At 33.8% G+C, this 11978-nt stretch overlaps 2 protein-coding genes across 3 annotated transcripts; one reads left to right on the forward strand and one right to left on the reverse strand.

Annotated features, from left to right (window-relative positions):
* The first annotated feature begins 8804 nt into the window (after positions 1 to 8804).
* On the forward strand, positions 8805 to 10205 carry LOC128921461 (uncharacterized). Its single transcript, XM_054229208.1, has 3 exons — positions 8805 to 9034; positions 9095 to 9217; positions 9292 to 10205. Exons 1-3 carry the CDS (start codon positions 9002 to 9004, stop codon positions 10042 to 10044), a joined length of 909 nt encoding a protein of 302 aa, XP_054085183.1. The 5' UTR covers positions 8805 to 9001; the 3' UTR covers positions 10045 to 10205.
* On the reverse strand, positions 10187 to 11758 carry LOC128921460 (putative nuclease HARBI1). Of its 2 annotated transcripts, XM_054229206.1 has the most exons (3): positions 11501 to 11758; positions 11058 to 11431; positions 10187 to 10992 (listed from the first exon to the last, which is right to left on the reverse strand). In XM_054229206.1, the coding sequence occupies exons 1-3, from the start codon at positions 11673 to 11675 to the stop codon at positions 10234 to 10236; spliced, it is 1308 nt and encodes a 435-aa protein (XP_054085181.1). In that variant the 5' UTR covers positions 11676 to 11758; the 3' UTR covers positions 10187 to 10233. The 2 variants fall into 2 exon arrangements, with proteins under 2 accessions (XP_054085181.1, XP_054085182.1); XM_054229207.1 differs by having other exon boundaries at positions 11058 to 11758.
* Positions 11759 to 11978: the final 220 nt, after the last annotated feature.

Raw genomic sequence — 11978 nt, forward strand, 5'->3', positions numbered from 1 at the left:
TGTACCAAAAGAGGTTAAAATCGGGTCATAACTTGTCCCAGATCGCATATACCTAATTATAGATAATATAAAATTAAGGTGGCATATAGTCTTCGATACATTATATCTTGGTGGTGAAAACGAGTGAAATTACATCAATAAATTGCGAGAGTATAAAATGTTCGGTTGCACCCGAACTTAGCCTTTCCTTACTTGTTACATTTCATATGATTGCAATTAGTGAAACAAAACAAAATTGTACTAACAAGCAATATTTTTCTAATTTTAAAGATACATACAAGTGACATATCCTAATGTTACATTGTAGACTCTTTTCTTTATTCAGCAAAAGCATCAAAACATCGTTTCAGCATTTTCGCTATTGAAAGCGGTCCCGTACAATAAACGCCGCACCGCTTGTTCAATCGCGTTTGTCACCTCATATTTCTTCATCTTTTAGAATTAGAGGGGATCACTGTATTCACTTTTTTAAATAAAGTTAGTTTTTTGCACAACAAAGAAATATGGGGGGGTACGTACTATTATCTATGTGACTGTACATTTTCAAGGCCTCCTATATCTCACTTAAAGTCCTCAGTGGTTGTGGCTAATAAATGTGTTATCAAAAAAGGGGTATATTTTACAAAAACTAAAAGGGGATTTTTGTCGTTGAATAATCTGCCATTTTTGTTTACATTTTCGTTTGACATTTCTCCCCTTCTTCGCAAAATTGTCGATAAAACTAGGAATAACATCGCAAATATAGTTATAAACGGTTTTTCTATAAGAGCGCTTAAAAGTGAAAGTACAGTACTTTTCGCTTAATTGCACATCAAAATTTTCGTTCAATTAACCGGGGAATCAATTAACAGATACTCGCTTTATTGAACAATTTGTTCAATTAAAAGAATCACGTATAAATGAACAGTTTGTTCAATTACAACAACCAACTGGTGAATTAAGGGATTAGGGATTCAAAATTTGATTTTTTTGTCTTATTAAATAGTACAATATTAAAATATTATCCAAAATTATGAGATAGATACGATTAAAATTTCAAGAGATATAAGGAAAATCCTACCATCAGACCACTACAGTATGATTGTAAAACTTTTAACGGGTTTATCTCAATCTCAAATTTTGAAGTCAGTGGACATAATTTCTTGAAAAGTTATGAAGCGATTCTGTTGAAAATTTTCCAAACATCTTTATTACAAATATTTTTTTGATGTCAAAAAACAAAACATGTCGCAAATTTGACCACAAAAGTTAGTTTTTTTGTTCAAAATCTATCTAAAATTCAATTTTTAATATTTTCTTTTTTCCTTCGTTCATCAACAAGAAATATTTGTGGTTTGTTGATTTGGATGAGCCAATAATGACTTATGATGCCCACGACAAGAACCTTTTTTTGGCCACTTCATGGAAGACGTAGTACCAACGGCTAAGCTTTCGGAATTTGAAAATATAAATTTAACCATATGTATCTTTAATATGCTGAATAAAATATTAGGATGTTTCTCCTTGTAATTGATTGTATACATTAACAAAAATTGTAAATATACTCATGTTTTCAACCTCTGAAACTCACCTAACCCCTTAAAGGATAATGCATATGTATGTGCACTTAAAGTTTTTCAAATATTTGAATATTTTTTATCCTTAAAGGAATAAATGCAATAACTATATTATGTACTATGTAATCTATGTATCTATTAATGTACATACATTTAGGGTATTCACAAGTTGTCATATTGTCATATTTTTTTATGCCTTATAAACACTGCCATACCAACACTGTTGTTGTTTCACATGCAAAATTAAAATACGACTGATACAACATTGCGTGGTATGTTTCTTGAGTTCGCTATTCTATACCCCTACCCACTTGCTGCCGAATTTTTTCGGTTTTTTGCGGCATATGCGTAGTACTGCAGTAACCGGTTACTTTTTGGAACCGGTTTTTTTGGGACACACTCGTGGCAGTGTGAGCGGTCGGTGGGTGGGGCTTTGGGGCGTTTTGGCGCAAAACTTCGACGAGTGGGTAGTCGGTTTTCTGTGAAGAACCGGTTTTTTTGGGTCGGTCAGTGATCGGTTTTGCTCGTGCCCTTCTGCCCGAACACTTCTCAACCGATTTATACCGCATTTGTATATATCTGGAAAATACGGACATATATCTGGTTTTGGCTTCAGCAAAAATCGCTGTTTTTTTTGCTAAGGCCAAAATCGGATGATCGCATATATACATTGATGATTTTTTATCGTGGATCGCGGATATATAGCATTTCTATCTTCTTAATTTTCCAGTATCAGCTGATTAAGTGTAGAAGTATGACATATAACAGTTAAGGGTGCTCACAAGTGTCGTATTTTTTAAGAATATTAAAATATGACATAAGACATACAACAAAGCTTGTGAATTGCCTAATTATATATTTGTTTTTCAAATTTATTATTAAAAATTATACAGATTATTGATGTTTCAATGGCCCAAAAACAACTTTAAGTTGCCAACTTTGCCCAATATTGCAAACGAGTCAAGCGTGTCTATTAGGAAGTCTACTTATGAAATTATCAAGATCCTAAAAGATCCGAAAAAGTCTTCAGGACACGATAATATTACTCCAAAAATGTGAATTGAGTTGCCAAATATTGCTATATCAGTGCTCTCTTTGCTCTTTAATGCAATTCTTGGTTTCGGATACTATCCAATTTCGTGGAAAAAGTCACAGATCATCACAATAGATAAACCTGGAAAAGACTTAACACAACCATCTTCCTACAGATCAATAAGTCTCTTACCATGTCTTTCCAAAATATTCGAAAAAGTTTTACTATCAAAAATGTATCCTTTCCTCCACGAAAATAATATAATACCAAACCACCAATTCGGGTTTCGTGCTAAATATGGCAGAGTATAAAATAAAATTACAAACGAAATCAGGAAAGCATTCGAGCACAGAGAGTACTGTTCAGCTATTTTTCTCGATGTAGCTCAGGCGTTCGATAAGGTCTGGCATGAAGGCCTTTTATGGAAAATCAAAAACGTTTTACCTTACGAATTGCATAAAACATTGGAGTCATATTTAAGAAATAGGAAATTTACAGTTAAAGTAGCAGATTTTATATCAGAAGAACGAGCAATAAGGGCCGGTGTACCTCAGGGCAGTGTATTAGGCCCTACTCTGTACATAATATATGTATAAGCAGACATTCCAATAGCAAATAACGTATTGACATCCACTTTTGCGGATGACACAGCCATAGTAAGCCGAAACAAATGCCCCATTAGAGCATCAAGAGTATTAGAGGAGCACTTAACTTGTGTCGAAGAATGGCTAGCCAACTGGCGTATACAAATTAATGAGCAAAAATGCAAGCATGTTACCTTTTCTCTAAGACCAGAAATATGTCGGACAGTTAAAATAAACAATGTATTAGTACCCCAAGGGATTCACCTGCATCGAGGGCTTACGTGGCGGAAACATATAGCGAGTAAAGTAACTTGCATGAAGTTAAGAGCAGCTAATTTAAATTGGATTCTAAACAAAAATTCTAAACATAGCCTAGACAACAAAGTCCTGTTATACAATGCAATCATAAAACCGATTTGGATGTATGGTATTCAACTGTAGGGTACGACCTGTGCAACCAACATTGATATAATTCAGAGATTCCAATCTAAAATGCTTAGAACAATAACAGGTTCACCATGGTACATGCGTAATGAAAATATCCATAAGGATCTTGACATTCCTATGGTAAAGAAGGAAATAGAGGACAGCAGAAAGAAATATATTTCTAAACTTCGTGAACATCCAAACCCATTGGCAAATGCCTTGGTACATTCCAAGCAAACTCGTTTAAAAAGAAGAGATCTACCTGCCTACTAAAGAGCAACGTTCTACCAAAAAGCTCAAACACATTCTTGAGCTTACTTAGTTGTAAATAGATTTAAGATTTTAATACTTATTGTTAGGCTTTAAACAAAGCAGATTCAATAAATAAAGAAATATTAAAAAAAAAGATTATTGATTAGAAGATTAGTTTTTTTCAACAATATTATTTGGTGGAATTAACCGGGGAAATTTAAAAGAAAAATTATTTTTGATGACATATCTTTTGAACCAATTAAGCGGGAAAAGCAATTAACCGAGTCCAATTATCCGAGAAAATTTACGTGTGCTTTCATATGTTATATTTTTTGTCCGATAACACCGTTCAATTATATGGGGAAACCAATTAACCATAAGGTCAATTAAACGAAAAGTACTGTATTATACATTCAATGCCGTTATGCATGGAAGTTGATTTCTTTTACATGACCACCACGGACACGCTTACATAGGACACTGACTTCGAATTTCGGTAGTAAATTTTAATAATTTCGACGTTCGTTTCGTTGTTGGATCGTATAACTTTCCATGATGCAATAGCAGTCCTTACTGAAGAGGAATGTCAAAAGAGTGGAATATATGGCGTCGTTTGCTGTCCCTATCGGTCTGCTTTTATAGCGTCCCTCTTTCGCGTCCGTCTCGGATTTACAAAAGGATTTTATATGGTAAATTTCGTTTCATAATTACTGCTCGTAAATGGAGATAATATGTGTTCAATAATATATAACACGTGTTCATTTTAAAAGCGCATTTGAGCTTTAGTGAAATATTTCGAAGCAAGAGCGCACTTTAAATTGGTCTGGTTATTGTTCAGGTTAACAAGTTAAAATTATTTTGAATGAGTTTTCAAGAAAATTTTATAAAATTAGTTAAAACTCGGGCAAGGGGATCGAATAGCGGCACTCGTTAAGAGCGAAATTCTTGTATTTTTTTTTTGTTTTCGTGTCGCGGTAAGCAAATCTTCGAATCGAATACACACATTCGAAATTTGGAATTTCGTCATTCCATAACGAGTTCTCGTGTGTACGAAGCAACTAAAATGTCACTCGTTAGATGATGCAGTGAAAGGTTGACAAGAGTTCCATATTTTGAAAATGTGGTATCAGATGAAGTGTTAACTGAGTTCGTAGTGGTTTTAACCAGATTTTGCAGACAAAATGCCGGAAACAAAACAAAGTTGGAATATATGTATGTGTTGCTGGCTGCGACGAGGGAGAAATGTTGAGTAATTAAAAAACGTTAAATAGTGCAAAAAGTGTTTTACAGCCGGTTTCACGAAACAAATTTAAGTGCAAAATAATTAATTTCAGTTTCACCATTTAACTTAATTTTTATTTAAATGGCCACGCTTTGTCATTTAAATATTATTTAATCTGATTTCCAATTTATTTCCCATTTTGACAAACAAATACAATTTATTTATTTACACAAATCAGCTGTTATTCTTACAACATCCCTCCCTTTTAATTTTTTGGATGCCAAATGTCAATAATGGTGAAACGCAGGAAACTTAAGTGCAAAGTTAAATAAAAAATATAATTAAAATTAAATGGAACTTAATTTTCAATTAAAAATTTCGTGAAACCGGCTGTTAAACATCTAAATCAGATATAAATCTAAAATGTAATTTTGAGACAAAAAACTGTTAACATTTTTTTCAATAATAGGAAAATGTCTTAGAATACATGTTTCGATTGTTTTCGATATATCGTTATTTTGGTATAACGTTTCCTTTCCATTCGCTTTTAAAATTTTCAAATAAGAAATTTTACTCATATTTATTCAATTAGAAACATATGTATATACATATTTTGATGGTTCACCAGCACATAACGTACCCCATACTATTACCGAACTTTTTATAAATTATTATAAAAATATAAAATTAACTAATGTAAAATTTAGACCATTTTTTATGAATTATTCAAGCACATCATATAAGCATTCCAAAAGAAAATATAAAATATTTGAACTATTTCTATTCAACTAATTATAATGATTAAAACTTTAGTATTTATACTGTATCATTATAACTTTGAGCCACTGTTTGTCAACTAATTGTTTGCAAAATGCAAATATGTACATATGTAGATACAAAAAATTAACTTTGACAAGAAATTTTTATAGCAAAGGTTTAGTTTTTTATGGCACACTGTATTATTATAACATATTAACAGAAAATAACATAGTAATAGAAAATGTGAAAATAGCAACAAAAGTAAAACCGAAAAAAATATAGGCCTCAAATAGGCGAAAACAACGAAAAAACAATTGTCAATGAATTCCTTGCAAAATGGCATTTTCCTGGCTACATGGGACGAGTTCAGGGGAAGATTCAACACTATTCTCACTGCCTAATGGTTACTGTTGTTGTTGTACTATTTTTATACTCTCGCAACAAATGTTGTTAAAGAGAGTATTATAGTTTTGTTCACATAACGGTTGTTTGTAACACCCAAAACTAAACGAGTTAGATATAGGGTTATATATACCAAAGTGATCAGGGTGAAGAGTGGAGTTCAAATCCGAATGTCTGTCTGTCCGTCCGTCCGTCTGTGCAAGCTGTAACTTGAGTAAACATTAAGATATCTTGATGAAACACAATTATTTCTTGGCACCATAGGAAGGTTGCTTTCGAAAATGAGCAAAATCGGACCACTGCCACGCCCACAAAATGGCGAAAACCGAAAACACATAAAGTGCCATAACTAAGCCATAAATAAAGCTATGGAAATAAAATTTGGTATGAATGATCACACTATGAAGGGGCATATTTGGATGTAATTTTTTCGGGGAAGTGGGCGTGGCCCCGCCCCCTACTAAGTTTTTTGTACATATCTCGCAAACCAATAGAGCTATATAAACCATTCTGCAGTCGTTTTTTTAGCCACTTCCTAATACAGTCCAAAAATGAAAGAAATTGGATCAAAACCACGCCCACCTCCCATACAAAAGTTCGGTTGAAAATTACTAAAAGTGGGTTAACTCACTAACGAAAAACGTCAGAAACACTAAATTTCACATAACAAATGGCAGATGGAAGCTGCACTCAGATTTTTTTACAAAATGGAAAATGGGAGTGGCGTCGCCCACTTATGGGTCAAAAACCATATCTCAGGAACTACTCGACCGATTTCAATGAAACTTGGTTTGTAATAGTTTCCTTACATCCCAATGATATGTTGTGAAAATAGGCCAAATCGCTTCACAACCACGCCTAATTCCTATATACCAGAACTTTGAAGACAATCTGAATCGTTTACTTTACAATATATAAAGTAAACGACCGAAGATATCGGTGCAGAACTTTGAACAAATACTATGTTAATAGTGTGGCAGCCCCATTCTAAAAATGGCCGAAATCGAACCATAGGTTTTTAAAGCCCCATATATCGAACACGAGACCTCGGTGCGTCTAACCTAATATGTGGGTCAAATTGTGTATTATATAATATAAATAAAGTTAAATAAATAAATTGCGAGAGTATAAAATGTTCGGTTACACCCGAACTTAGCCCTTCCTTACTTGTTTTTTTATATTTTTCCCCAACCCTTTCAGGTTATTTTTTTGTGTTTTGTTTCTACTTATTTCAATATTTATGAAATTACCCCAAAGTGACGCCCTGATTGTTTGCCTTCAGAGTTCATCAAATACAGTGTATTTTTTTGTATGCAGAACAATATTGTATAAAGTCCTTAGTTAAAATAAAAAGTTTCGGAAAACCACTTTGCATTTTTTCTTTAAATTATTGAAAACTAACAGACCCGAACACACGTTTTTGTGGCTAAAGTACATATACTATGTACATTAATACCCATATTATGTATCTGTAATAGCCTGAGCTCAGTCGCCTTCAGGCTATCGTAGCCCGAAAAATACATTAAGAGAGGATACTGGCGAATATGACAGGCTACTGCTAGCCAGTCGCTATTTTTTTGCATATTATCTATTACTATCAACCCTCATTCGAGTATTCAAATATGTCAAAAGCAGGCTACTGATCAAGACCAGTTTCTTCATTATAGATTGTGGTTTTATACTGCTTTATATAATATATTCAGATGGTGAAGAAATTGTGCAAATAAAAAATGTATTTACATTAATATATGATTGAATGAGTTGCTTTTTAAAAATTATTTAAAAAATGCAAAACTATGGAATGGCTTTGAAGCCGAAATAAACAGATTCTGGTCACCACATATGACTGGAAAAGAATAGCAGAAGCTAATCGCCCCTATCCCCTACATCGAAACAGTCGTTTTTTGTCGTTGCTATAATTGTGAGCGACATAGAAACGACGCGGTTGTTTGAAGGAATATTTAAAGTGAAGATGAAAATTCCAAATCGGAAACAGTTTGAAATTTTAATTTCTGAAACGGAAAAATATCCTGCATATGCCAAGGACTTTAGAAAAGGGATAAATCCTTTAAATTTCGATTTTTGGGAGGGATATTTTTTTCTCAAAAAAAAATTAAATCCATTCCACCCCCATCTCGCGTCGGAAATTGTTGGCATTAATAAAATAGCATTTTTATATCTAAGAATATATTTAAGATATGAAAGATCTTAAAATTCAAAATGAAGAAAAAAAATAGTACTCCAACAAGAGGAGGAGTTAATAAACAGATACCCATGTCTCCTTTGGCTTGACCACTAGGTAGAGTAGTCGGATTAGCCAGAAGCAAGGAGCATGAGACGCTGGAAGTATAACATGTTTTAGAAGAAAGTTTGGAGGACGCAGATGTCACCACTTTTAAAAAATCAAATAAAGATGGAAGACTAATATTGTTGTACGTAAGTACAATAATTACAGTGATAACGTTGTTTAGAGTCATAATAGAATAGCATAAAATCCATTAAGGACTGCTTTAAAAATGTGTCTCGTTGCATAAGAAAGAAATTTTTATATGGGAAAAGAGCTCCTTAAAGTATACTATAAGGGTATTCGTTTAAACGTGTAAAAGCCCCGTAAACCTCTTAAACCGTGTATATTTACGAATGCGTAAAAATCTGGCAGCAACTTATATGGAAATTCATTTAAACACATTACGCACCAATGTCAGTGTGTAAAGAACACTTGTAAATTTACGATATTGCAAAAGCAACCCTACCAAACGACCAGCTGATGAATATTATTGTGAAAATTAAAATGGAAAAGGTAAGAATGAAACTCGGAACATAAATTTTATTTAATTGTTGCAATTGTTTTATATTTCAGGATAAAAAGTTAAAGCAAAAGCGTCTACGGCTGAAACCGTCCCATCGCTGGACAGAGTCGCAGTCCCTGCAGCTGTTGCAAGCAGTATCCGACGCAATTAAAGATAGTCCAGAATCTTTTGAGGTAAGGGTTTTAGAAAAGTGAAAATGTTTAGGTACATATGTTTGTTTTAACACGAATTTACGCATATCTTCCAGAAACCGACCTCCCAAAGGTTTTACGAAAAATTGCAGCAAAATACACCGGCACTTCAATCTGTCGTTTGCGTAGCTATGAAAAGCAAAATGAGGTATCTCAAAGCGTTGTACGTTGCCGCGGCAGCCTGGAAAAACAAAACTGGGTCTGGACTACTCGCTAATGGTGACGAGTCAAGCGTATCAGCGCATGTCAACAAAATTTGTCCCAACTTTGACTTACTGGAAGTTATCTTCGGGCAACGCAAAAATGTAAATCCCGGAGTAATTTTTGAAAGCACTGACAGCATTGAAGTACTGGCTGATTCCCCTTGTGCTGATAGTTCGTTAAACGATACCATCGATTCCTACGACTTGTGTGCGCTCGATTGTGAGGATTTAGTTGACCCAATATTACCTATAAGTATAAGTAGCGATTGCAGTGCCGCCGCCGCGGCAACTTCTACACCACAAAGTTCGTTGGACTTTAGAAGTTCAACAAAAAAACCAAAAAGAAAGAGTGAAGCCCCGTTCAATAAATTGATTTTTATTCAGGAGAAAAGGTTGGAATTAGAAGTTAAGAAAATAGAATTAGAAAAAGAAAAAGAAAAGAATGAGGTCGAGTTGAAAAGAATTGAACTGAATAATCAATTAGAAATGAAAAGAATTGAAACTGAATCAGAAAAAGAAACCAAACTGGAAATTGAAAAACTGAAACTTGCTAGTGAAGAACGCATTAAAATGTTTGAAATAGAGTTAAAGTTAAAATCAAAATAAATGTGAAACTTTAAGAGATTTCACATGGTACTTTTTTCGCAAATTTAAAAGATCTCATAGCAAAATACATGTATATTTGAATGTAACTAAATGTTAATAGGCACAGAAGCACTTTTTATTTTTCTGTAAATAAAAGCATATATTAATGGATTTTAAAGATATGTAAACATGAGTTTCAATACTTTATTTTTAAGTTTCCATTAGTGATAACAATGAAAGGCGCTTAGATGCACCTTCAACTGTTGGTAAGTTTTGATCCCCAGGCTCGTCGACTTCACTGTTTTCACTAATGCTTTCTTCGTCAACATCAAAACCACCGTCGTTTTCTTTTAATATAATATTGTGCAATATCGCACAAACTAATATCCACCGGCATGCAAACTTTACCGAATTATCACTCTTTATTTGAATTTTGAGTTCTTTCAAGCTATTAAAACGTTCTTTCAATAAACCAAAGCAATGCTCAATTCTTATTCGGTACTGGCTGAACGTTCTGTTGAACAGAATTCGTTGATTCAAGGTGCCTTCCGTTGCGTTTATTCTAAAAGGAGTAATAAGGGTCGAAGTTAATTTATATGCACTGTCTGCAGCTAACCACTCTGATCCTGTTAGCATTTCAGTGGCGTTTGTGGATAGCTCGCAATTGTTGTATATCCTAGCGTCGTGAACACTACCGGGATACCCCAATACCATATGACGAATTACTAGTTTGTGGTCACACACACATTGAGCCTTAAGTGAATATATATGCTTGCGAGAAAAATATGCTTCGCAATCTACAGTGGGTTTTTCCGCCAATTTTATCTCCGTTCCATCTACGTAGCCAACACAATGTGGTAGCTCACTGAGTGTTTGAACAACTAAAGCTCTACGCTCTACAGGGTCCGGCCAAAACAGAAACTGAGTTTTCCTTTTAATAATTGCATCAAATACCCTGTTGGTCATGACCTATTGAGAAATTTAAAATACAGCTGAAACACAAATTTTAACCGATACATATGTAAATAGCTCACCTGTATTACTCCACCATCGCTAATACCAAACAAACTAGCAATTTTAGTAATTGTTGCTCCTTCTCCACATGAACCCAGTCGGTACATTACTACAGCCAATTGAATTTGGATAGGAAACTGTTTACATGAACGTGGACCATTGAACACTTCGTCATCCTTTATCAGATCAATGATAAAATCAAATGTGGTTTTGCTGACTCGCACAATTTCTCGAAACCTGTTTTCATCCAAATGCGGTAATACATCTATTAAAAAGTTGGGTGATTTTGGGACAGAATGATGAACAAATGTAGATCCATATCTAAAATATGCAGCAGCTGCCAATGCAAAGCTAAAGTCTTCCATAATTTCATCTTCCTTTTTGCGTTGGATTTCTGAAATCATTTATATATTTATGTATATATGCGCCTTTAAAAAATGTAGCATTGACGCAAAACAATTACCGTCATGTTTTCCAAACAGCTCCAACATTAACAAATCAAATACTAGTGATTTTTCGCAAAGTTGAATAAATTTTGCTTTTTCGCTAACTTTCGGCATTTTAATATTTTGACACCCAAACAGCTGTTTAATACATAAATAAGTGGCATTTACACAAAGAATTTGAAGTGCGTTCATGTAACACACTGCGTATTTGCATAAATTTATGCGATGGGTAACATTACACGTTTAAACGAATACCCTTTATATAAAATATGTAGACAAATTTCAATAACTTTTCTTAGGCGTTACGATATACTTCAAGAATACCAATTTAGGAACGAAACGACGATAAGAACGACGACTATTAAAACGACTTAAGAACGCCTATTTTGGTATTCCTGTTGGCGTTAACGACATTTATCGAAAAAAAAATTGAGATTCCCCAATTTGAAACGACTATAGAAACGACATAGAAACAGTCGTTTTTTGTCGTTGCTT

The sequence above is a fragment of the Zeugodacus cucurbitae genome, chromosome 4 (assembly GCF_028554725.1).
Source record: "Zeugodacus cucurbitae isolate PBARC_wt_2022May chromosome 4, idZeuCucr1.2, whole genome shotgun sequence".
In the NCBI taxonomy this organism is placed as follows: Eukaryota; Metazoa; Arthropoda; class Insecta; order Diptera; family Tephritidae; genus Zeugodacus; species Zeugodacus cucurbitae.